The sequence below is a fragment of the Chlorocebus sabaeus genome, chromosome 21 (genome assembly GCF_047675955.1).
Source record: "Chlorocebus sabaeus isolate Y175 chromosome 21, mChlSab1.0.hap1, whole genome shotgun sequence".
Taxonomy (NCBI): domain Eukaryota; kingdom Metazoa; phylum Chordata; class Mammalia; order Primates; family Cercopithecidae; genus Chlorocebus; species Chlorocebus sabaeus.
The window spans coordinates 128,352,720-128,378,837 of NC_132924.1; the positions used below are offsets into that span (position 1 = coordinate 128,352,720).

Genomic DNA, 26,118 nt, shown 5'->3' on the forward strand with positions numbered 1-26,118 from the left:
AGCTGCTCTTCTGTCCCTGCCACAGGGCTTTGCCCAGTGTGGGCAGTTCTTTTCCCTGAACTGAATTTTTCTTTTTCTCGGAATTCACACTGGGTGCTTCGGGGCTGTTTTCCTTCTTGCCTTGAGATTGACTCAATTGTGAGACTATAGCCCTCACTGTGAAGAAGTAGAGAAGCTTCTTTATCCTGCTGTTTTGATACAAATTGTTACTACAGACTTCTTACATTGTAACTTTACAAATGCGATCAGTGTAAATTTGTAACACGTCAGCATTCTTTTAAATGTTGATTTCGGTGAACTTTTGTTTTTTTTTTTTTTGTAATTTGTAGACTCATTCTCCAAGGTTAATTCCTCCTCCACAGCCCCAGGCTCCCCCTCCGCCGCCACCACCGCCTCAGCAGCAGCCGATCAGAAGCCTGTTCCAGCCGCAGCAGCTGCAGCCGCTGCTTCCGGTGCAGCACCCGCACCACCCATCCCCCCCTCAGGGAATGCACATGCCTCCCCAGCTAGAGACCCCAAGGATGATGATGACCCCACCACCCGTGACTCCACAGCAGCCCAAGAACATACACATCAACCCGCACTTCAAAGGGACGGTGGTCACGCCTGTTCAAGGTCTGTTTCCTTTTACTGTTGTAAAGCATAGATGGCCCTAGCTTCCAGTGGTTTGACTTAGGATTTTTCCACTGATGCGTTTTCGACTTTGTGAGAGTGTGAAAGCAGTATGCATTCAGAAGAAATCATAGTTCGAATATTGAGATTTGATCTCTCCTGGGGTAGCAACAGGCATCCCAAAACTCGCTCGAAGCTGGGCAGGGGGTGCTGTGGTTCCCAGCCCCGATGATTTTGCCAGCTGTGGAATGATGTGAGTGTTCTGCTTAAGGTAGGTGAGGCTAAGCTATGATGTTCCATTGGTTGGGCGTAATAAATGCATTTTGACTAAGGGTCTTTTCAACTAACGATAGCCTTATTGGGATGTAACCCCATCCTATATTGAGGAGCATCTGTTATGCTATAGATTACTGTGCATCTGAAGGCATTTAGTTTATTGTACTGAAGCCGTCGCTATGGCAAAATGGTTTTCACATTCGTATTTGTAAGGATGAGTTTTCCTTGGCTCTTCCCCATTCATTTAGATTTTAGCTTGATGGGTCAAGTATATTTCTTTAAAAATGTGTATCTCTTCTTGTGTAATTGAGTGGAAAGTGCTGAGCTGTGACTCTTCATAAGTCTCCCGGTGAGGATGTTTGCAGTGGTGAGTGTCCCTCTTTGGTTCCAGGCAGCATGCCCCCCTTCAATTCCAGTGTCAGCTGGTGGAGAGGGGACACATCCATCTTTTAGTTGTTGTAATCAAATAAATACAGATCTGATTATTACTGAAACATGTTCCTTAAGATAGGAAACTGTTTTCGAGCGGTTTATATGAAGCATTAACTTCATGTGTCTGTGAACACACACCACACATTTATTGAGTTACTACTCTAATTTTGGCATTTGAGTTATATTGATGAACAAACCAGACAAAGCTTTCTTCAGCCATGATCTTGCTTTCTAGCAGTCTTATTATTGTTTATTACCAGTAAACATAGGTATTTTATGTGGCATGTTAGAAGATGAAAATGTAGTGAGAAATTGAGCAGGATGGGGGGAAGCGATGGGTTGTCTCTTAATAATAGGGTGGTCAGGGTGAACTTCACTGAGCAGGAAAGAGTTGAGGGATATCCATAAGTTAGTAATGTGGCTGTTTGGGGAAGAAGATTGCAGGCAGAGTGATCAGCAGGTATAAAGGGGCTTCCTCCAGGTGAGACCCTGCCTGCAAGTATAAAGGAACTGGTGAGAAGGAGGCGCAAGCCTGGCCGAGATGGGGCACGAACTTGAGGCCACTGTATTGACAGACTTTGACTGTGTTTTGCTAAAACAGAAGTTGGATGATAATTAGTGGGAGCCAATAGGCTTGAGAGAAAGTTTTTTATTCTAAGTTTTTTATTCATTGCATTTACAGAAAAGAGCTAGTTAAGAAGGAAAAATATCATTGATGCAGATGAGAGGAAAAACTTGTCTTGTCCAGGACCATGTGCCAGAGGTGGGCTTGCTGAGATGGAGGAGCAGGGAGTCCTCCACAGTTGGGGCAGATGGTGAAGCCTGAGCTCAGATGAGTGGGCAGGTGGAGAAAAGTCTTGTGTCAGTTCTTCCCTGGTGGCCTCCGTTTCCTCAGTAGGTAGCAAGGAGCTAGAGTGGGGAGGTAGGAGAGCGTGTTGAAGGTCTGAGGAAAGGAGCTATGGAGCATCCGCTCGTGCTTTGGAAGAGTGGATGTGCGCAGGGAGGGGTGGGGCTGCGGAGCTGTTGAGGAGTGTGGATTTGAGGTGAGGGCAGTCAGCATGGTTGTGTGTCTCTGTCCAGCTGTGCTCATCTGCACGCACTAGGTGTGGAATAGGCAGGCGGTTGGGTTTATGAGGGTCATGGTTTTCACAAAGTAGTAAAGGGGAGGCAGTGCTGATAACGATGGGCTGTGGATCATAAGGTAGATGCCAGGGAGGAGAGGACACCAGGGAGGAGGCTGAGACGGTGAAAAGGAGGTCACTGGAGATCTTCGTAGAGTTGAACGATTGTTTGAATCAGGGTGCTGGAGGGAGTGAGATGGAAGGGTGACCACCAGGACTGGAGGCAGAGGGGGCACGGATCTGAGGCAGGGCATGGCAAGGGCCATCTTTGTGTTTATTTAGACTGGAGCTGAACTCCCTGAGACATGACAGGGGCAGTGTGGTGCTGGGGGATGTCAGCTGGTGGCATGAGATGAAAGCTGGATCTGGAAGCAACAGTGAGATCAAGAAGGAGCCCTTCTACCTCCAGACCTTTGGCAAGAAGCTGTGGGAGAACAGCTGCCGCTCAGAGGGGCCATGAGAGCGAGAAGGTGAAGGAACTCGGGGCGTTGTGGATGCTGCCGATGGTGGGGAATTAGGGATTCCCAAGGGTGTGGGAGCGAAGTTTCAGAAGTGGAGAGTAGCCGAAGGTAGTAGTTCAAGTGCGGGGGATTGGCCAGTGACCTAAGAGCCTGGGACCCTCCCATACGTGGGTCAGAAGTATTATGAAGTTGTCCTGTGGCCATGGAGCAGGGGACTGTGATGGTGACAGGCTGGCACAGAGTGAAAGGGAGGGGGGCGCCTCTTGACAGTGTCTGCGGGTCACCACCAGGCCACTGGGCATGGCAGATAAGCATAAGGTTTTAAAGTACAGTTAACTCCTAAGCCCTCCTGACCCCATCGCATGTCCCCGTGTGCCCACACAGTTCTTCCCACCCTGGTTAGTATCCCTCGTCCCCACATCCTCTTAGGTGGCCCTGAGCGTCGCTGGCCGGCGTGGTGCCTGTGTCTCCCGCGGTAGCCGTTGAGTGAACGGACACATGCATACTGGAATGGGGAAGGGTGGCTTTCGTTCAAGTAATCCTTTGCGTCTTCCCCGTAGTGGTTGTCCTACACCTGGCACTGCTGTCAGTCTAATTTGTTGGAATTATTTTGCTCATGTTATTCTTTCTTGTGCATTTCCTTGTAAAATGCAGTGGAAAACTGGCAGTTGGTAATATGTACAGATTTTCTTTAGCTAGAATTATAGGGTGGTAAAGCTATCAGGAAGCCCCAAGATATCCTCTATGTATGAAAATGGTGCCCCCTGCAAAAGTTAGCAGCCTGACGAGTGTAGAATGCAGGCCTTGCACCCCAAAGCACACGTGTGATTTAGCAGCTACTCCAAGATCAGCTTTCTGACAAAAGGTTTTCAGCTCAGGACCAGCTACAGCTTTTTCTCGCCATGAAACCAGGAGCTTTAGCGCCGCAGGCCCCTTATCTGTGATTTGCCTTTGACCTTCAGAGGTGCACAGACACAGAAGAGAAGGACAAAACAGCCTTGGCTAGCTAGATAGGCAACACTTTGGAAGCAGTTGTTTATTCTGTAATAAATGAATGAGCTTAGATAGAAATGCACAGTTCCTCTTGAGAGAGACCGAATATCAAGATGTCTCCTGTACGTAAAAGATACACAGATTAAACCTTGGATTCTCAGAGCCTTACATAGATGAAAGGTGCTTTTTCAAAAAGTTAACAATATATACACATCTTCTTCTGATGGCACAAACTTCCTTTTTGAGGATGAAGAGTGTTCCATTATAATTTATTTAAAAACTATTTTGATGGAAATGTAACTTGTTTCCAGATTTTTAGTATTATAATGAATTGAAAACTTAGTCCATTAAATACATGGGACAAGTTATAAATATTAAACTTCAGATATTCAAGTTGAAGCTTCAACTGGACTGGTCTCTAACATCACACCTTCTAAATTCTTCTGTGCTCACAGTGGGCAGCCAGGGCCCGGTGGGTAGAGCCTGCAGACACATGCCTGGGCATTCTCACTGAGGTGGCTTCTCTTGGGTGGGCCAGGTGTTTGCCCTGTTCCTACTGGGACTGTCCGCAGCAACCCTTTTTTGTCAGCTGTTTTTCCTTTTCCGCTGTGTTTTCTTTTTATTTTTTTTAAATAGGGAAAAGGCTGGTACTTTGTGCAGATTACCAGCTCATCAGAGGCTTCTGTGTAAGAAATCCATTTATTATAATCAGATTGCTTTCTAGAGATCCCACCTCGCCTTCTTTCTCTCATTCTCCTGGTTAAAGAGGCTTAATGTTTTATCCTTTTATTGTGTTGGAATTTTTTGGTAGATAATGGCATTTAAATTCTGAGTAGTACCTATGATCGAGTTAGTGAGGATCTGGGTGTCTTATATTTGTTAACTTGATTTTAAAAATCACGTCTTTACATTTAATATGTAGTTTTTTTCTTTGTCACCTTCATTATAATCTTCTGAGGTCAGAGATATTCTCGTTTTTTTCTTTATCCATTTTCTCCAGTCTAGTGTTTCACTTTAGATATGGAATTGATGTAACATCGGCTGTATAGAATTGAGGGGAGAGTTGGATTCTATTTTATATAAAGTCTTGCAAACTGACCTACTCTAATTTTGATGGACTCATTAGATTAGTCTGTCAAGGAAGGGATGAACTTCTGGCATTTTTACATTTTATAAAAGTAAGTTTTCTTTCTGTTACACTTTGCATTTGATCAAGCAGTGACACAGGCCATGTATGCTATCACTTGAAGTGTGGAAAGTGCGATGTGAATGATAAGGCTTAATGTATGGAATTCCTTGAGTAATCATAGTAAAAAAAAAAAAAAAAGTTTATCCTAACACCCTGTTTTTGAAGTGATTCTGATGGACTTTTAAGAGGTATCACCTGTATTTCGCATTTAGCCGACACTTCTTAAATTAAAAAATACGCTACATTGTCAACTCCCCCTGATGTGTATGAGTTTGCTGGGGCTGCCATAACAAGCACCGCAAATAAGGCGAGTTAAACAACAGAAACTTATTTTCTCACAGTTCCGGAGGCTGGAAGTCCAAGTTCGAGGTGTGGGCAGGGCAGCTTCCTTCTGAGGCCTCTCTCCTTGCCTTGTCATTGGCCACCTTCTCCCTGTGTCCTCACGTGGTCCTCCCTCTGTGTGTACTGTCTGTGTCTAAATTTCCCTTTCTTATAAGGACACCAGTCAGGTTGGATTACAGCCTAGACCTCCTGTGACCTTAATTACCTCTTTTAAAGACCTAGTCAGTGGAATCCAGTTACATTCTGAGGTACTGGGGGTTGGGACTTCTGTGTATACATTTGGGGTTGGGGGCGGGGGGAGGGAGTTGCAAACAGTTCAGCCCCACAGTACCTGACAATCTGAGAGCTTCCTAGGTGTATCTGCCAGCATGTTTTGATGTAAGATGTAGCCTGCACTTAGATTGTGAGTTTCTTTGAAAATCAAGATCAGTATAGTGCATGGTGAGTTTTAAAGAGCTTAAACACATCTGATTTAGCCTCAAGGTATGAAACTTACATCTAGCTTCTTCTCTATTCTGAGATGTCTTTTAAAAAATGATTTGTTTCGTTGTTCCGGTGGATTGATGGAAGTCCTGCTTGTTTATAAACCAAAGTAAACTAAAAGCCTTGGCATAGGAGATTGTTTAGTAGAAAATTTTTAATGGTCTGTGAACGTTTTTTCCAGTTCCTGGGCTGTGCTGTTTTCCTTTCTCTGCCTGCCTCACTTCCCTCCTTCCCTTCTCTCTTTCATGATTCATGAGGGTTGAGATTTAAATGTGTATATGACTGGCGTAGGAAAATATAACTGGGATTCGATAACCTGAATTATCTGGATAGGGATAGGAGAAACAAACTAGGTTTTTTATTTTAGAGTAATACTGTCTTCTTTTGTTGCAGAATATTTTAATTCCAAATAATAGTCAACTACTGAGATTTAAACTTCTGCTTGCACTGTTGTGTACTGAAAAGGAAACTTCTGTTTTCCCCCTTTTATGGAATTGTTAAAAATACTAAATGCTTAGCTTAAGTATAAGCACAATGTGTTATACGTCTGGTACACATAATATATATTTTATATTAAACTTCATATCATGTATTACAGGGGTTTGGGTGTTGAGTAAAGTGTGTCTCTAATGCAAGGGGTTTTTCTTGCAGTGCCCTTGCTACCAGTTCCGAGCCAGCCAAGACCTGCTGTGGGACCCCAGAGATTCCCAGTGAGTAGCAGCTGCTCCTTCTGCTCTGATAGGGATGAGCATACATTTACTAAGAAATATTAATATAGCAAGTACAAGAGGTTCCAGCCAAATATAATTTTAAGGATTTGCAAATATTGACAGTAATCTCTGCAATAGAAAATGTTTGTTAAAAGCTTAAGGTCAGTGGATTTTTGAGAGTAGAATTAATTTTGTTTAACTGTAAAATTGTTGAATCAGGATCATCAGTGGAATGCTGTTCATCTTAAAGAATATGAATATTGATTTTATTATTGCCTTATGCTAAGTGAGAAAGGGCCTTGCTTTATTAGAGAGGTGGGGGTGTATGTGTGCTTGCGCCCGCAGGCACACGTATGTTTGTGCATGTGTATGTGTGTGTGTGTGTGAAATTCTAGGAAATGAAAATGAGAGATCTCTTGGTTTTTAAAAGAACCTCTAGGGTCTTGATGAGCCACTCATTTTATAATTTAACATGAATGTTTTCACTTGAAAATATCTTTAAAAGAAAGCATATATTCTCTCTCTCGCTGTCTCTCACACACACACTCTCATTCACTTACACACACACAGAAATGCACACTTTGCTGTATTTTCAGTAATTTTATCCATTCTTCTAACGTGTTTTAGGTAGAAGAAACAAGCCCATTAACTAGTTATATTTGTTTAAATATATACATTTTATTTTATTTGAATTTTTGGTTCAGTGTGTAGTTTGTTCATGGTTTTACTAGAGAGTACATTTTTTTTTTTTTAAACAGTTTGGGGAAAAAAATGTACTGACCATAAAATTTTAATGTCATTTATATGTAAAACAGAGGTAGCCTTATTTAGGTTAAACAGTCTGCTTTTCAGGAAATACCTAAATGACCTATTGAACTGTTTATCTTTGGTACTTCAGTAGATAACATTTATATATGGCATTTAGCAAGAAGGCTTAAATGAAGGATGTGAATGTATAATCAGGTGATTATTCAAAAATAACGTTATTGGATTTAAGGTTCAGAGTATTTTATAGACATTTCTTTGACTTGTAGTTATGAATTATGACATGGTTTCTAAAGCTGGTTCTTCCTGATTTCTTTATAGTTAGCTAATGTGTTTCTATAAATTATTTACCAAGTTCTAAAAGTTAGTTGTTTTTAAAACATTAGGTGATACTTACTGGGTATCTATTTGAAGCAGTTGTCTAAAAAGCCAAGGTTTATTAGTTCCGTTGCCTAAGGCTGACATGTATGATTTTAGTTGTTGAATATATTTCTTCTGTGGAGTAGTTTGTCTGCTAGTTATTGTAAAGCACTGACATATTAAGTACTTTTTGCTTTTTCAGGACTATGATTATATCTGTGTTAAAATCATTTTTGGATGTATTTTCATGTTTTGTACTACAAGGATAAAAGTTGATGTGAATAGCATTTGCAGTTAAGATATAAACCTAAAGCAATGTAATTTATATTTTTGTAAAAATGTTTACTAATATAAACTTAGAATAGTCAATTGCAACTTTTATTTCATTTTTCAGTTGTGCAAATATAATTGTATCTGATGCTAGGAATAAAGCCTTAGAATACTTTGCCGCTGTTAGAAGAGGATAATAAAAGAATATTTTTGTGAGAAATTGACTTGCTCTTCAGTTATATAGTACTCTAAGCTTGGTAAATGTGTTTCAAGGCAGTTTTGAACAGTTTCTGTGAGGTGCAATGTTCTGTTTTTGTTTTTGAGGTGGGAAGTATGTGTGGGTGATCAGAAATGGTTGGGCTAGAAATGAGCCGTGTATGTGAATGTAGCTTAGTAAGTGTTCTCTTCAGTCCAGGTCTTTACCACGATTTAGCATGTCTCTTCCTTTAAGTCCCCAGTGCTGACGTCACAGAGAACTTGGGACGTAGCGCGTGCAGTGCACTACTTTTTTCTGTCATCATTTTTCCCTGAGAGAAAATCATGAAATGTGTATTTTAAAAAATACAGTAGCGGTATTATGTTTTTAAAAAGCCCACCAGAGTCTTGTTGGGGAGAAAGATAAAGTGTAGGCTCTCTCTGGTGGTTTTAGTTGTAAGCCAGATCTTTGTTGAGTATTTTTTCTTTTTTCTACTACTAGATTAAACTTCTTTCCTGTGAATGTAAATGCAATTTTGTGAAAATTTAATGAGGATCTACTTTATGCCAAGCGCTCTGCATAGCGCTGTCTCTAGGCTATAAAATGAGTCAAGCACCATTAAATGAAACCTAACTTGTGTCCTTAAGCTAATTTTCATTTGAGTAAAATTTAAAAATAGTGAAGACAGCGTTGCCGTGGCTTAGCAAAGCCCACTGGAGGTTTCTTATTGATGGCTGGATGTCCTGCAGGCTCTGTCTTGGTTCTTATGGATGGCTGTATGCCCCTCGGTTTCTATCCTGGTGGTTTTCTGTATTTGGGGTTCAATCAATATTTGTCAAACCGAATTTTGCTTTAAAAACTGACGACACACACACACACACACACAAAGCGATGGAACCTTCAACTTTGGATTTATCAGGTGGTCTGTTTGAGTCAGTGTGCTTCTTGGTACGCAAAAATAAATTTGAATTCAGAAATCTGTGTGCCGGTTGTTATGAAATTTGCAATTGAGCAAATCAAGATTCATTGTAATCTTTCCTTTCCCCAGCTTAAGTACCTTTAAAGGAATTCTCATTGCTCCTAGGATAGGTAACATTCTATCCAAAGCTGTGCTCCTAGTGCATATGTAGCTTCCTCACATCAGTTATAGTTGTGTGTTTACTATTTGTGTGATATCTGGTGAATGTCTGTGGCTAAATGCCCGTGCAGAGTCCCAGTCATCCTGTGCTCTGTGGTGGACTTAGCCACAGGCCCTGTGCGGAGGGGCGGGAGGGAGCACATAGTTGTCAAATAAACATACCCAAAACTTAATATAGAGTGATCTTACTGCTTATTAGGAGCCCTACATAGAATGAGTAATGTAAAGGGGGATGTGCAGTTTCATTTTTATATTTTTTACTTTTTGTTGTTTTCAAGACCACATATGTGAATTTGCATAGTAGAATTATATCACATGCATTTAACTATAGAAGAATGCAGCTTTGTACCCAACTAAAAGAGTAAAAAAAAAAAAAAAAAAAAAAAAAGACAATACACCAAAGTACCACTAGATTTCCAAATTTTAAAGGATCTATGATACATTTGGTATTTATGCTTAGTTTAGAACTAGTATGTCCAGAAATTTTGCTGAGTGATAATATGTCTAGTTTTTAAATTAAAAATTACAGAAATCGAGGCACCCAAATATGAAATCCTATTTTTCATAGTGTATAACATTTTTTAAAATTATTCTTTTTTTTTTTTTTTCTTTTTGAGATGGAGTCTCACTCTATTGCCCAGGCTGGAGTGCAGTGGTGTGATCTTGGCTCACTGCAAGCTCCACTGCCTCCCGGGTTCACACCATTCTCCTGCCTCAGCCTCCCAAGAAGCTGGGACTACAGGCGCCTGCCACCACGCCCGGCTAATTTTTATTTTATTTTTTGTATTTTTAGTAGAGACAGAGTTTCACCATGTTTGCCAGGATGGTCTCGATCTCCTGACCTCGTGATCTGCTCGCCTCCCAAAGTGCTGGGATTACAGGCGTGAGCCACTGCCCCCGGCCTTTAAAATTATTCTTAAAAATTATTCTTAAAAATCCAAATCTGAGGCCAAAATTTGATATTCTAGGCTTTACTTGTAGTTAGACTAATATTTTTATTTCTTGTTAATTAGCATTATTTGGAGAATTTAAGAAATGATTTTTAAAACAACTGAATGTCAAAATAAGTGTCTTAAGGATCCTTGTTTTTGATCATTTTGGAGAAAATTGCTTTAACTGTTGGTTATGTTAGTCTTTGCACTAGGATGCATGTCTTTCCCTAGTCCCTCATTTAAGGATCTGTAAAGTGCTTTGTAATTTAGGCTTCCACTTAAAACTTAGATTTATGTACTTAATTTTAGTTACAGATATGCGTATTAGTTCTGAACTCTGAAACTATTTTTCTTCTGATTGTAAAACATATTTCCATTACATAACATATGAATACTTACATGGGCTGATGAGCAGAGGAAGTAACATACCCTCAGAGCTTAACATGTCCTGTGTGACTGATGACCCTGTTTCATTTGGGCACTTTGCTCTGTCCAGTCTTCTGGTCTGGCCTCTTACCATCCACTAGTCCATTTAATGAACACATTTTTGTTCATGTTAGGACTGTCAAATGCTATTTCACAAAACACTGTGTTGTGCTTTTTTTTGTCTTTTAAATAAGGAAGTAGTGGGGTGAAAGGCTAGTTACCTTTCTGGAAGTAAAGTTTCTACACTTTAAATTCTGTTTTCCATTTCACATGTTCTTTGCTTTACAGTTAAATTAATCTTATTGGTTTCTCTTTCTGCAAAGGCTGTACCTGGTGTTTTTGTCACTAATACAGAACTGTAAGTCCTTATCTTACCCGTAAAGTATATTTTCTAGTCATGTATTTGTCCTCAGAGAGTTTTTTTGTTTTTAAAGTTTGCCCACTTAAAAAAGTAACATAAAATGTCAGTTGTCGGAATATTTTAAAGTGTTGTTTTGAGATTTTTGTGAATCGTTTGTTTTTCTGTGCAGTTGCTGTTTTTAAGTGTATGAAAAAGTCCTGAGCTAAATTTTAAGCTTATGAAAAAATCATTTTAAAGATTCTTGAGACCTAGAATGTTTTAAAACCTATTTTAAAATAAGTTAAAAAATTTTAAAACTATTCGGTCCTTTGATTTTACATTGGTGTGTTGGGCAAATGGTGATATTTCAGTTGGCCGTTAAATACCAGGTAGTTTGGCTGCCGAATAATTTCTTAGTGCCTTTTGTTTACATTTAAAATAAACTATACTTTTAAGTTTAAATGCATCTTCTTAACAATCGTATTATTACTTACTTAGACCTAGCAAATGAGGTTCTCATTTGTGTTGACTCTGTAGTTACAGTGCATCAGAGGTCTCATAGTTTGGGCTGCATTTGGGCACATGGTATCAGGTGGCAGTGAATGATGTTTCCTGGATGTGTCTTATAGGCCATTTCATGCAAATCATGTTTGATGAGACTGCTGCATCAAATCACATTTCTTTCTGATTACAGCTCTTGCAGATGAGAATCCAGACTTTATTCCATCCAGGAAAGAAAGTCTTGCTTTTGAACACCTACTGTTTTTACATGCCTGCAATGCCTTATAGTTACCAGCACTTAAGCTATGGAAGGAATCATGGGCATTTTCTCTGATCAGACCTATAAGTAGTAGCAGGCGAATATAGTAGGAGATCCTTCCAGCTGTCAAACATTGTCAGGCTTGCAAGGAGAGAATGCAGTTTAAAATGCAGGTGACATAGTACCCAACATCCTCCACTTGCTAGTGAGTTTCTGATTAATCGTGATTACCATACATTATCATACCATCAAATTTAATCATATCAATGAATTCCCATCTGCAGCAGTAACAGGAGCAGCTAAACACTGTGGTAACAGCTATTAAAGAAGGTGGTTTATCAAATTCAGTAACCCTTTAACTTGCTGCTTGGTCAGCAGGCAGTGCATGTGTTGGATAGAGATAGGGCTGGGTTAAAGTCCATGCTACTCACTCACAGGCCAGAGGAGTACTCCTTGAAATTACATAGAATTGGTTTCTTGTTTCTTCTGTTGGAGCCGTTGAGCTCCTTTGTAAAAACTGCTTTCTAAAATATGTGATAAACTACAGTTGTCCCTTGTACAACATGTGTATGTGTGGGGGCCTGGAAGCAATCTCCTGTGCATACCGGCGGAGGGCTTTTTTTTGTTTATTGGCTAAGTCAATCTGTTAACATTGACTGGGACACTTTTTAAATTCTCTTCAGATACAGAGTGCCATATATATACACTTAACCTCAGTGCAGTTTGCCCATCTGCAACTTAATAATTTAGCCTATGAAATGTTGGACACAAAGTTTAAAGTCTTGGAACTCCTCTGTGCCAAGGAAATCTTAGTTAATTTTAGTGATGTGTCCTAGAAAACACACTGCTTTTTTTGTTTTAATATTTAATTTCCCGGGAGTCGTTGGAGACCGGTGGTTCCGTTTAGGTGCATTCTTAAGGCACACTTGGAAACAAGTCCTGTATTATTATAAAGTATCCACAGCAGTTCTTCTGCTCGGTGCTCCCAGCACTCTGGGAGGCTGAGGCGGGTGGATCACTTGAAGTCAGGATTTCGAGACCAGCCTGGGCAACATGGTGAAACCCCGTCTCTACTAAAAATACAAAATTAGCTGGGCATGGTGGTGGGTGCCTGTAGTCACAGCTATTTGGGAGGCTGAGGCAGGAGAATTGCTTGAACCCAGGAGGTGGAGGTTGCAATGAGCTGAGATCGTGCCACTGCTCTCCAGCTTGGGCGACAGAGTGAGACTCCATGTCAAGTAAGAACGAAACAAAGTAAAACCAAAAAGCACTTCTTCCAAAAGATGAGCATTTTTTACTTTAAAAACGGAGTCCTTTGGGTGTACAGGTGTGTGAGTTTTGCTTGGTGCCTACTGTTCTATACTCATCCGGGGACTCTCCTGCCCCTTGTGGTTAGCCCCTCTGCCTACCGGCCCCTGGCAACCACTGAATGTGCTTGTTCCTATAATTGTGTTATGTAAATAGAATCATAGAGCTTGTTTCATTTGGAGCCTGGTTGCTTTCCTGTAGCATAACACGTTAGAGATTCATCCGTTTGCTGCACCAGTCAGTAGTTTTCCTTTTCTATTGCTGAGTAGTATTCCAGTATATGGATATAGCACAGTTTGTTTACCCATTCACCTGATAGGCATTTGGGTTATTTCCAGTCTTTGTTGTAATTAGAGTTGCTGTAAACATTTGTTTATGGCAGGTTTTTTTTTTTTTTTTTGGGGGGGGGGCGTGTGTGTGTACAGATTTTTTTTTTTGGGAACATAAGTTGTCAGTAAATGCCTAGGAGTGGATTGTGGATGATATAGTCAGTGTATTCACAGATGAGACTTTAAGACAGACTGTATGCTTTTCAGTTGATATAGCTGATACTACTGCTTTCCTTTTTTAGTTGGTTCTTTTTTTTCTGTTTTTTTGAATGAGGAAATACAGTCTTTATAGAGCATATATGGTTGAAAATCGGTAGTGAATTAAAAAATTATATAAAAAAATTATAGTGAGTGATCACTATATTCCACAGTTTGTGTTCAGCAGCCTGTGGAGCAAAAGTAAAAAATTATTATTTTTTTGTTTTGGAGATTGGCCAGCTGACTTTTGGAAAGATCAAATTGCCTAAGTTCACACAACTGGACACGGGAGATAGAACTAGAGGCCGATTCTCTTAGTTTTTATGCTGTGCTTTCTCCTTCAATATGAAATTGAATTTCCATAAACTGAGAAAAAATCATAGAATCCAGTAAGTTGAGTTGTAACTACGTAAAATTGTGACCTTCATTAAGTACTGAAGTGAGGAAGTTTACTACAGCGGGGCCAGTCATTGGGAGGAGTTGTTTCAGGAGGGCGTGGGAGGGTGAGGGGCAGAAATAAAGAGTTTTTCATTTCAGGAAATAATGTAAGTAGTCTTTAGGAGGTTCATCAAAACACCATTTTGTACCCAAAAGTTTTGTAGTTTGTAGTGGGTGCTCTTGTTTCACTGTTTGAACCATTAATATTATCCTAACGTATTTAAATTCACGTGGTGTTATGTTTTTTTGTTTTTTTTTTTACCCCCTAATATGAAACCTAGTACTTGGCACAAGGTATGTCCTTCTTCAAAATGTTCAGAATGCATCTGTAAATATAAAAATACCCTCTAGGAAGATGAATATAGGTATTTAAACAAGGCATAACCTGAAAGAAAAAAAATCCATGGAGAATACTGAAATAAGAGGATTAACATATTGTGATAGAGGGCTGTAATTTTAATTATGTCAGGGGTCACTAGTGGCCTTTATTCTTTGCGTTCAACCCATTTAATCGGAATTAACTGAGAGGTGTTCCTAAGTGTCAATTGGTTTCTTATATAGTTCTTTGTATTTTAAGTGAGATTAATAAAGGAAAACATGTTGTAGAGATTGGTTATAATTTATTGAAAGATTCATGAAGTTTCAATGACATTTTTAAGGTATTTAATTAGTCTTATTAAAATATACGGACTGACCCTTTTAGGGAAGCTGATAAGTCACATAATAGCTGTTAGTGCCTTTTTATTCTTGGCTTTATACGATTAACTTTGTGCTAAGCAATTTATGCAAAATTTTTCATCTTTTTTTTTTTTGTAACCGGAGTTATCAGTTCTTGAATAGGATTAATATAGATAAAAATCATGTAATTAACAAGAGATGCAGAAAAGTGAAAGTATAATTTGTATGAGAATTATATGAGAGAGAATAATAATTTCTTACCTTGGATTTTTAAAGGGATATAAAGAAAAGCAAAATTGAGCAATTATTTGAGAGGATTAAAGTAGTCTTTTCTTTCAAAAGGTAGAATTAACGTTAGTACTAAAAGTTCTGTTAAGTGAGGTAGTTTTAAAATAATTTTGTATTTGGTAGAGGGAATTGGTAATGTAATACCCTTATTCCCATGAAATGATAGAAGTTAACAAAGGAATGATCACATCAACAGAACCTCTTATGAATGTCAGATTTTGGAACCATAATTTATATGGCATTGCTTGGAGATAAATTTGTTTTAGCAGAATCAATGTACTATGATGGATAAAGCACTTAATAAACCAAGAGTGTGAAAATGTGGGTTCTTGTCATCTTTGTTGTCATTCATTGGTGTTGTAAACTTAGTTAATTCACTTCTAACTCTGTAAACCTGAGTTTCTTTATCTCATAGAGGAAAAGTGACTTGTCTGCCAGTTTCTTGGAGCAGTATTTGTATCAGCTACAATATAATAAACTGGCTATAATATTTGACTGAGTCAGGATGTGAATGAGGCTGATTTAACAGAAAACTTAGTTAACAGTGACTGTTTTATTTTTTGCATAAAAATGAAAAAGCTTTTATTTTTTATGTATAGCAGCTCTATCAGGGACTCATATTTTTTTCCATCTACCCATCACCTAATGCGTTTCCAGGCCTGTATTCCAGGCCAAAAGAAGAAGAGGGCAAGGGCAGAAGGTACAGGCCAGCTGAGGTGTCCCCCAGGGAGCTCCCTGCCACCCATCCTCCAGCTGACAACTGCTCCTGTTGGCCAGAGTCTAGCCAAATGTCACCCTCCTTATAAGTTGGAATATGTAGTTTTTATCTGGGCAGTGTTGTCCTGAATAAAATTAGGGCTCTGTTACTAAGGAATAAGTGATAACTTGTGCTAGGTGAGCAGTTAAGCAGTCTTTTCCATGTGGCTGACGTGTTCATTGGAATTTAAGTTGTGTAATTAGAGGAAAAGAGAAAAGTGCCACTTGTGTTCAAAACAAACAAAACAGGAAAAGTGACACTGTGCATTTCAGGAGACCTGCTATTTGTCAAACTTCTGTTTCAGAAAAGCAATAGTGTTAACAGTCAGTGAGCAGCTTTTGGGATCTTAAAGCTTAAAAGTTAAACAACTTATTTAAATATTTAAACTCTCAAGTTCTATGAGAGCAGTGGCAAGCCACAGATCTGCCCGGGTGAGCTCTCCCTTGTGTCCAGCAGCATCTGACATTGCCAGAAGGGTAACCGTCCACCCCTGCTTTTTTTCCTGAGACAGCATTCATTCTGTAGCTCAGGCTGGAATGCAGTGGTGTGATCGCAGCTTACTGCAGCCTCAGCTTCCCGGGCTCAGGGGATCCTCTCACCGCAGCCTCAAGTAGCTGGGACTACAGGTGTCTCCCAGCATGCCTGGCTAATTTGTTTTTGTACTTTTTGTAGAGATTGGGTGTCACCATGTTGCCTGGGCTGGTCTGGAGCTCCTGGGCTCAAGCATTGGCCCACCTTGGGGTCCCAAAGTGCTAGGATTATAGGCGTGAGGCACTGTCCCAGCTGAGGCAACCCTTTTCACTCTGGTGTATTTCATGGATCAGTCATTGAATGTTTTTTTCTGAGAGGTGTCTTGCATTATCTGCCCTCTTTTCTTATCCTGCTACCACTTGACTGATTTGCGGGCCTTTGTCATCTTGGAAAATGGGCCGTCGTGACTTCCTCCTGATTGGACTGGATTTATCTACCATTCAGGTGCTCTCTTTCCCTGGGCCAGCCTCCCCACCTGTAAAGGTCGGTGTGTACTTCAGGTTCTTTGGATCCTGTGCACTTGGTGGCATAATGTTACTCCCTCCTCACTGCCCTTCACCCAACTGCTTCAGGAGTCAGCACCCTGCCTATAGCATGTACAGACTCCAGGCTACACTTGCAAATCCTTCTTTTCCCATTCTTGCTCTATTTAACTAACTTCCAAGGTCAGAAATTGCCTTGTTTACTCACCCTGAGTAAATGGTTTCTTTCTACATCTTAGATAGCGTCTTTGGTCTTACCTCTTTAATGCAGTTCTTGTAGACTGGTCACGTGAGTACTGATAATTTCTTTTACTTATTAAAGCCTGCCATGGAATTTCCATGGCTATCTGACTTTTGACTTGATGTAGTACATACTGGTTTTCTTGCCTCTGAAACACACATAGACTTGCACAATTACACTTACATATGTGATGATAAAACATATGATTAGGGACTGATTAGGGAATGTGAGAAAAATCCCTCCCCATTTGCTGTTTATGCCAAGGAATCCCCAGTGTGCTCTGCAGGTAGGCAGCCTGGGTTTGAATTCAAGTTCTGCCACTTTCTAACCTTGTACTAAGTGGAGGTTATTTAAGTGGTCAGAAGATTTCTGGGAGCAGAATACCTACCTTGCAGGGTTGTGATAAGGATTAAATGAGACAGCATGTGTATTAGTCTGTTTTCATACTGCTATAAAGAACTGCCCAAGACTGGGTAATTTATAAAGAAAAAAGGTTTAATTGACTCACAGTTCCGCATAGCTGGAGAGGCCTCAGGAAGCTTACAATCATGACAGGAGGCGAAGGGGAAGCAAGCACCTTCTTCACATGGTGGCAGGAGAGAGAGCAAAGTGGGGAAGTGCCACTTTTAAACCATCAGATCTTGTGAAAACTCTCATACCATCATGAGAACAGCGTGGGAGAAACTGCCCCCGTGATCTAGTCACCACCCACCAGGTTCCTCCCTCCACCTGTGGGGATTACGGTTGGAGATGAGATGTAGGTGGGGATGCAAAGCCAAACCCTATTAGCATGGAAGTTCTGGCCTCCCGCCGGTGACCCTCACTCTTTTCCCAGCTGCAGGGGGAAGAAGCCAGTCAGCATAGTCCTCTCACTCGTTTTCTCTAACAATATTACATAGAATACGAGTTAAAATGATTTCTTACCGGCCAGATGTAGTAACTCACACCTGTAAACCCAGTGCTTTGGGAGGCCAAGGCGGGAGGATCCTTGAGGCCAGGAGTTTCAGACTAGCCTGGGTAACACAGTGAGACCCCATCTCTACAAAAAATTTAAAAATCAGCCAGATGTGGTGGCTCATGCCTGTAGTCCTGGGCTCTCTGGAGGCTGAGGCAAGAGGATCACTTGAGCCCAGGAGTTTGAGGAGGCAGTGAGCTATGATCATGCCGCTACACTCCAGTCTGGGTGGCAGAGCAAGACTCTGTCTCTTAAAAACAAAAAAAATTCTGTTATACATGTAAGAACTCAGTTCTGTTAATTTTTCTGTCTGTAAACCAGTGATCACCCCAGATCTTGGCTTCTCTTTGGTCCGAGTGCATGTATGTGTTTCACATCAGCTCAGCTCGAAAGCCTCAGGCAGTTCATTGCTCAAGGTCTAGGTCAGTACATCCTAACCTTTGTTCCTTCTTCCTTCATTCAGCCATTCAGCACCTCTCCCCGTGTTTTGTGGGCAGCTGGTTTTACAGCATGGTGCAGTACTTCCAGGTTGAGAATGTGAGGCTCGGGGAATACCTTGCTATTACAAACAGGCATTTCATTCATCCATTAAATATTTATAACCGCCTGTGTGCCAGGCACTGGGCCAAGCACGGAAACACATTGATGTATAAGGCAGGTCTGGTCTCAGCTCTTGTACCCGACAGTTGAAGGGCAGAGAGAAGTGGGAGTGGTTTGGAGAGATTCAAGAGACAAAGTTTCTAGGACTTGCTGGTACTTTATGAGGGATTTCTGATTTGAACTCAGAAATAAGAATGCAAACAGGGAATCTGTACTGATTTGGTTTTTACCCTGTTTGGAAACATGGAAATATTACAGAAGACATGGACATATTTCAGAAGCTGTATATCATATTTACAGTCTGTCTACAAAAACTGCTGCTGTCTACAAAATCGTGTAAAAATGATAACGACATGTATGATGAACTTTTGTTATTTGCTAGGTACTGTCCTAAGGACTTTCCTGCCCCCGTGAGGTGGGTACTATTGTTATCGCTGTTTCATAGGTGAGTAAACTGAGGCCCAGACAGATTCAGTCATGAGCTCAAGGCTGTAGCTGGTGAGTGGCTGGGATGGAGACAGGGCTGGGAGAGCTGTCAGGTTAGATGATGAGTGCTGCTTCTCAACCTGGGCCACCTGCAGGATCGCTGGAAGTTAGAATAAAGTTCTGCTTGAACATTAGTGATGGATTTTAAAGGCTTTTCTTTTCCACTGAGTGTGAAAAAACTATCATGAGAGAGAATTTTGGGGGCTTTGTTATGTATCAGTAACATTCAAATGCCAGTGACTGTGCATTTAGACAGCATGTAAATAGTCAGTTAAAGGAAAGAGAGTTTTGGGAAGAGATGAAAATCACAACATTAAAGTTCCAGGGAAATCTTCCAGGGAATCTGATAGTGCTTAGAGACCTAAGAAGTAAGGTACCTAGTTCTCAGGTGGCTTGGAATTTTTATGGAAAACTAGGTTTGTGGACTAAACTCTTTGAGTTTATTCTTCTAATTCAGTAACTCTTTTCTTTTGGAAAAAGGACGAAAGGGCTAAAGACAGAGTCCTTTTCCCTGATGACAACCTGTGGCAAAGTAAAAAAGCGAACCTTGGTTGACTCTGCTCAGGGTGGAGTGGAAGCCAGTCTGCTTTCCCAGTTACCTTTTGTCTTATCTATAATGAGAAAAATCTGTCTTTTTGAGGACTTGAAATTAACTGCCTGATGGAAGGTGGATGAAGGGTTTATAAAGAGCCCTGCTGCAGCAGCCGCGTGGCCGGTGCTGTGGTGCCCGCCTTATCCAAGGGGCGTGTACTGCAAGTCCCCCAGTAGAGACCGTGGTTTTTCCTGTACATGCATACCTAGGATAAAGTTTAATTTACAAATTAGGCACAATAAGAGATGAGCAACAATAGCTAATCATACAATAAAACAGCTACTGCTCTTGCGTTTTGGAGCCATTATTAAGTAATATATGAGTTACTTGAATGCAAGCTCTGCAGTACTGTGACAATCAATCTGATAACCAAGACGTTGACCAAGTGACTAATGGGCTAGCATGCAGGGAGTCTTCAGCATGGGTCCTCTGGACAAAGGTATGATTTCATTCCCCAGGGTGGACGGAGCAGGATGGCAAGAGATTTGGTCATGCTACTCAGAAAGGTGTACAGTGTAAAACTTATGAATTGTTTATTTCTGGAATTTTCCATTTAATATTTTCAGATTTCAATTGATGGTGTGTAACTCAACCCCAGAAAATGAAACTATGGATAAGTGAGGACCTCTGTACTATTGAGGATGCGACTTGTGGCACTAAGATACAATCATGGAACTTAGAAGAACTACAGAATTTTTTAAGAAATGGCGTTTTCCAGTTCTAAGCCCAGTAAGAAAAGCCGTAGTAAATACTAGGGATTCACCTATTAAATAACGAAGATTGAAAGATCAGGACCTCTTTCAGCTTGTTCTAATTATAGACAAAATTTAAAGAGAACTGGCACTTCCCTGGCATGAGAGCTGAGTGACAAAAGGCCAGCTACAGAAGCAGCCCTTCTTTCTGCACCTGGGGAGGAGTTCTGCCTGCTGCTGGTTGGTCCTGTGGGAACAGTGCACCCTGCAGCTGCACACCTGGCAACTGGCACACCGGAAAGGGGTGAAGGGGAAACTGAGCCGAGATCGGAGAGAGTGGTAGTGCATAATTACCTGTCATTCTGAATGACTGATACATCAAGCTTTGCTTTACTCTTTGTTAAGATTGGCAAAATAATTATAAATTGATAAAAACTGTTCACGCCCAGTGATGCTGATTTCCAGCTGTTAATACAATAAAAATGTGTTTAAGGGTTAAGTGGAAATAGGCCCAAAGGACTCTCCCGCTTTCTCTGAAAGTATATTTTACTGTTCCTGTTCTTTCTGGCACCTCCCGATGTCTGCTTTTTTGCCAGCTCATTAGCATAGTAGTGACTGGTAGAGCTAATGAGTTACGAGCCCTGAAGTGTGCTGACTGTAGTTAGGGCTGACGGCTTGTCAGCACATCGGTGGCCGACTTTCACCTTCTGTTCTACTTCAGCATACTGTTCCTATCTTTTAAATGAAAAATCTGACCAAATGTATAATAGAGTGAGAATTTATGTTTATTTTTAACAAATAGATTGTTGCTAAAAATTAGCAGCAAGTCCATTACTCATGGTAGAAAGTGATGTTTAGATGCAGGTGGATGCAGAGAAGGGTGGGAAGGAGGTGCGGTGAGGATGCCGAGGGCCTTGCAGGTAGAGGGGACAGCTGTGTGGTGGAATCACTAGAAGGTGCTCAGAGGTGTGAAATTATCCTGGGCAGTGAGAGAAGGGCGTAAGACTGCTGATTGACACTGATGAGCCAGTTAAAACAAAATAAAAGCTTTTAGTGATTCCAATTCATGGGATTCTTCATGTTCCAGCCTTTAGGAGCCTGGCCACAGGGGTAGAGGAGTCAGAGGCTTGGGTCCATCTGGGCCCTGTGTCAGGCGTCTCCTGATACAGGGAGGTGACCAGAGAGTGAAACAGGGACAGGAGGAGGTAAAGGTTCTGTACCAAGGGTTACAAGAGAAGCTGTTTTCTGTAGTAATTTTGCATTTTGGCCGAGACAGAAATGTAAGAGTGAACATTTTTCAAGGAAATACCTGTGATGGAAAGGGGAAGTGCGTAACGTGATGAGTGTCCAGGGTCCACCTTCTGAGTTGGGGGTACACTACCATTTTTATATCTAAGTCGGGGAAAAGTTGTAACCCAAATTTAGTAATTTTGATAAGATTTCTTATTATATGGGTTGAAACTCCCTCCACTGTGTTTTTATTATGTCATGAATAAAATGAACCCTTGCAGGAGCTTTAACTTGGTTTTCTTGAATATTGAAATCCCTGTTGTGGTTGAGTGAACTTACAGAAAAATAAAAATACTAAAACAGTGTTGTGACCTTGGACCAGTGATTTAATGTCGTAAGTTTTAGTTTCCTCACTGTGTGTTGATGAGTTCATGGGGCCCTGGTATCGACAGTGGTGACAGCGTCATACCCAGGAATTCCTGGATTCTGCCAGTGTACTGGGGGCCTGAGTTCCCTTTGGTCCTCGTTCTAAAGTGGCTGCTTATAAAATGTTGGTTCTTGACTGGTCCATGTTGAATTCGCCATGGTTGTTTAAGTTCTGCAAGAATCCCTGCAGTTGTCAGTCACTGTATGGTAGGGAGTGTGTAGGAGCGTTTGCTGAGCTATAAAAAGGCTGTGAGTCCTGGCAAGTAGAAAGAATGGCCATTCGCATTGCTAGTACCTTCCTGTTTTGTCACCTAGAACCTGAGCCTTGATTTAGAACCCACTTCCCCAACTCTAACCCGTGCTGAGACTTTGTTCTTAGGTCTCCTAATCTGGCTCCCACTAGGCATCAAAACCTACCAGAAAAGTAAGAAAATGAACATTTAATTCAGTCAGTCTCTTTGTGAGCACCTCCCAGGTTCCAGACTTGGCAGACAGAGGCCCACACCTCATCCTGGCTGTTACTCGGGGCTCCTTCTCCCTGACCCACTCTTGCTGTCACCTGACGCCCAGGGTGTGCCTGGCTGCACTAGTGCCAGCCAGATTTACCAGTTTGTCTTTTAACTGGTCTATAATTTCAAGAACATCAACAGACCCACTGTTGGTGAGTTGGCTTGGACCTTGAAGTTGCTCTAGTCCCGTTTGCTTTGAGATCGTCCCCAGCAGGCAGTGCTCCTCCTCCTGAGTGAGTGCTTCTGTGGGTTGAGGATGTGTTTATTGCTGGGAGAGTGTTAGAAACCTCCTCCCTCTGTTGAATCGAAATCAGCCCCATCCAAACTCTTATCTAGGTGATTGGGTAAACCAACATCAGACCTACTTGTGGTTGATCTTGACTCAGTTACATGAAGAGAGCTATCATAACCACACTTAACGTTGGAAATGGTTTTTCATAGTTTCCAGAGGTGTTAACTAATTTCGTATTTGTAAGGTAAAATGTTATAAAATACCCATTTTTCATTTGAAGAGTTTACATTTGAGTGATTTTTACTTTTCACAACTATTAGCTTGTTTCAAGCTATGATATTGTCTCTTTTTGGTGTCTCAGTGACATCATTTTCATCCATATGTTTTACATTTCTCAATGCAAATTCTTTTAATGAATCTTGCTGGTTCCTTTTGTATTTATCTGTTTGAAACCCCTCCCGTGTGCCTCCTCCCCTGAAATAAGCGTAGGCAAGTGTGCATTGAAACAGCTTATGAGTAATTGGAAAAGGATGTTTATTCAGGACCACCAGTGCCGGTTTGCGTGGGTTGGAAACAATGTGATCAGTCAAACCTCTCTGCATGCAGAGGCAGGCAGTTGTTTGTTTTATTCCCTGTCATTCTGAGAAGCATTATTTAAACGTTTTTTTGAAATAATGCAGAACCTTGATTGCTAATTTATTGTCATTCAGAAAGTTTGGAAGATTATTTTAAGACGTGTTTTGAAATGCTTGCACAGCTACTCCGCAGCTTACGGTGGGTTACATCAGGATGAGGCCGCTGTAAGTTGCAAACATCGTAAGTTGGACTGTTGTAAGTCAGGAACTGTCTGTATATGTCAGAATCATGTTGATACACAAAAGTAGAGATGGAATACTAATGCTATACTTTATAAAGAGAACATTTAAGTTACCTGGAGGAATACAATATTATTTTGGAGGAGATACATTCATGCTCACACCATGTGTTTCATTGACTTCAAACAAAAGATGAAAATATTTTAAAACAAGAGGAAAAAGCTTTGGCAGTGGGAGAAAGCAGGCAAGCTCATTGAAATTCCTCATGCAGATTTAGTGAGTAACAGTATGTAATGGCCTGTGCTATTAGAAGTATTTTTCTAGCATATTATTAGCAAAGTAAAGATATTAAATATTCAAGAATATTGGCCAGGTGTTGTGGCTCATGCCTATAATCCAAGTACTGTAGGAGGCTGAGGTGGAAGAATTGTTTGAGCCCAGGCGTTCGAGACCAACCTGGGCAACATAGCAAGACCCTGCCTCTACAGAAAAACTAGCTGGATATGGTGGCATGCTCTGTAAGACCTAGCTACTCAGGAGGCTAAGGTGGAAGGATCCCTTGAGCCCAGGAGTTTGAGGCTACAGTGAGCTGATTGCACCACTGCACTCCAGCCTGGGTAACAGAGTGAGACTCTGTTTCTCTCTCTCTCTCTCTCTCTCTCAAAAAAAGAGATCCATATCAAAGTATCTTATCAGTGAATTTTCAAATTATCATTATGATAAAGTATACACATTTATTAGGGGCAAAAGACCGTGTATATGATATGTATTCTCACTTACAAATATATTCCTCAGTTACTGACATTTATTGGGTTCATTGTGTCTTAATTGATGTCTTTATCTAGAGAAGTGACACTCCCTAATGTCAGGCAATAGTTGGTACGGATTTCCTTGTTTCACCTAAAGTAATAAAAACCACGAGAGTTTCAGCTTTGGACTTCCTGTTGTACATGTTTCAATAAGTGCCTAAAGTTTATGTTTTTATAAAGATGTAATATTTGTGTGTTAAACATTTCTTTATTATTTTGTAGCCAACAATCTTAAGGTTTTTTGGTGTTTATACTAGTGTTCATTTTGTCTGTTCTCTCAATGCCATGGGTAGAACAGACTTTTGCAGGGAGAAGGAAGGGAAATGCAGTGTGGAAGAGCATTTTCATTCTTTTTTTTTTTGAGACGGAGCCTGGCTCTGTCGCCCAGCCTAGAGTGCAGTGGCCGGATCTCAGCTCACTGCAAGCTCTGCCTCCCGGGTTCATTCTCCTGCCTCAGCCTCCCAAGTAGCTGGGACTACAGGCGCCCGCCACCTCGCCCGGCTAGTTTTTTGTATTTTTTTTTAGTAGAGACAGGGTTTCACTATGTTAGCCAGCATGGTCTCGATCTCCTGACCTCGTGATCCGCCCATCTCGGCCTCCCAAAGTGCTGGGATTACAGGCTTGAGCCACCGTGCCCGGCCAGAAGAGCATTTTCAGTGCTAGAAAATGTTGCATTTCGAGGGAACAGCTAATTAGTAATAAAATGACAGGCCAAGGCATTGGGAGTGTAAGTTTGTGAGAAGAGTAATACTTAAAAGTTGTGAAATAATTGACTCAGTTTCAAAGAACAAGGTGCTATTAAATGAAAATTATTTTGATGATAGTTAATAGTTAATTCTTTTTGGAGCAGTGAAAAAGTGGTGAACATTTCTTTACCTTTATGAGGCTGCTTAGGTCAATACAGTGGTTTAAAAAAATTTCCCTGAGTAACTGAAAGGCCAACTGAAAAATGAAGTAATTTTAATTTGTCTCTCGAGTTTTAGTAACATGTAGTTTTTGAAAAAAGTTAATCTGTAAGAAATAAATTTTTTTATCCAAAGGACTCTGTACTATTTTGTTTGTAATAATTTGGTTTCTTAAACATTTCACATTTTTCTGTTAAGTCAAGAATTGCTGATTGAATTTTTCTTTTAAAGTGAGGCCATTTTGTAGCTGCAGCCTACAGTCGTGTTAAATAGCAAAGATTAGCATCTTTAAAAAGATAAATGTCATGACAGTGTTTTGGATTAATGGGAAAGAGGCTAATAATTGGATGGATTTCAATAAGCTTAAAAATAATATTCTTGTTTTACAATGACATTAAAACATTGACTTAATTTGTAGTTGCTGTGTTTCGATTTTTGATCATTTAGTATAGCAGAATCACCTGTTGTTTAACACTTAGTTTGTATGTTACTATGTGCGGTCATGTGCTGTGTTAGGATGTTTTGGTGAATGGTGGACTGCATAGACGGCGGTATTTCCATGAGATTATAATACTGTATTTTATTGTAACCTTTTCTAGAGTTGGGTATGTTTACATCCACAGATACTTAGCATTGTGTGACAGTTGCCTACAGTATTCAGTACAGTCATATGCTGCCCTGATGTGTAGCCTTCAAGCTACTGGTGTGTACTATACAGGCTAGGTGTCTAGAAAGCTCTACCGTCTAGGGGTGGGTGTGTGTGTGATTACAATACACTCTGTGGTGTTCGCATGATGGAATCACCTAAGGA

At 40.6% G+C, this 26,118-nt stretch overlaps 1 protein-coding gene across 5 annotated transcripts in view; it reads left to right on the top strand.

Annotated features, from left to right (window-relative positions):
* The window catches only part of RBM33 (RNA binding motif protein 33), a 134,181-nt gene that overhangs the window by 62,625 nt on the left and 45,438 nt on the right, over positions 1-26,118 (top strand). For 3 of the 5 annotated variants that reach the window (XM_007983596.3, XM_007983593.3, XM_007983594.3), the window contains 2 exons: positions 330-615; positions 6,561-6,619. In XM_007983596.3, the coding sequence (XP_007981787.3) occupies positions 330-615; positions 6,561-6,619 (345 nt within the window). The remainder of the gene's footprint in view (positions 1-329; positions 616-6,560; positions 6,620-26,118) is intronic. The other 2 variants (XM_007983597.3, XM_007983595.3) reach the window with 1 other exon arrangement.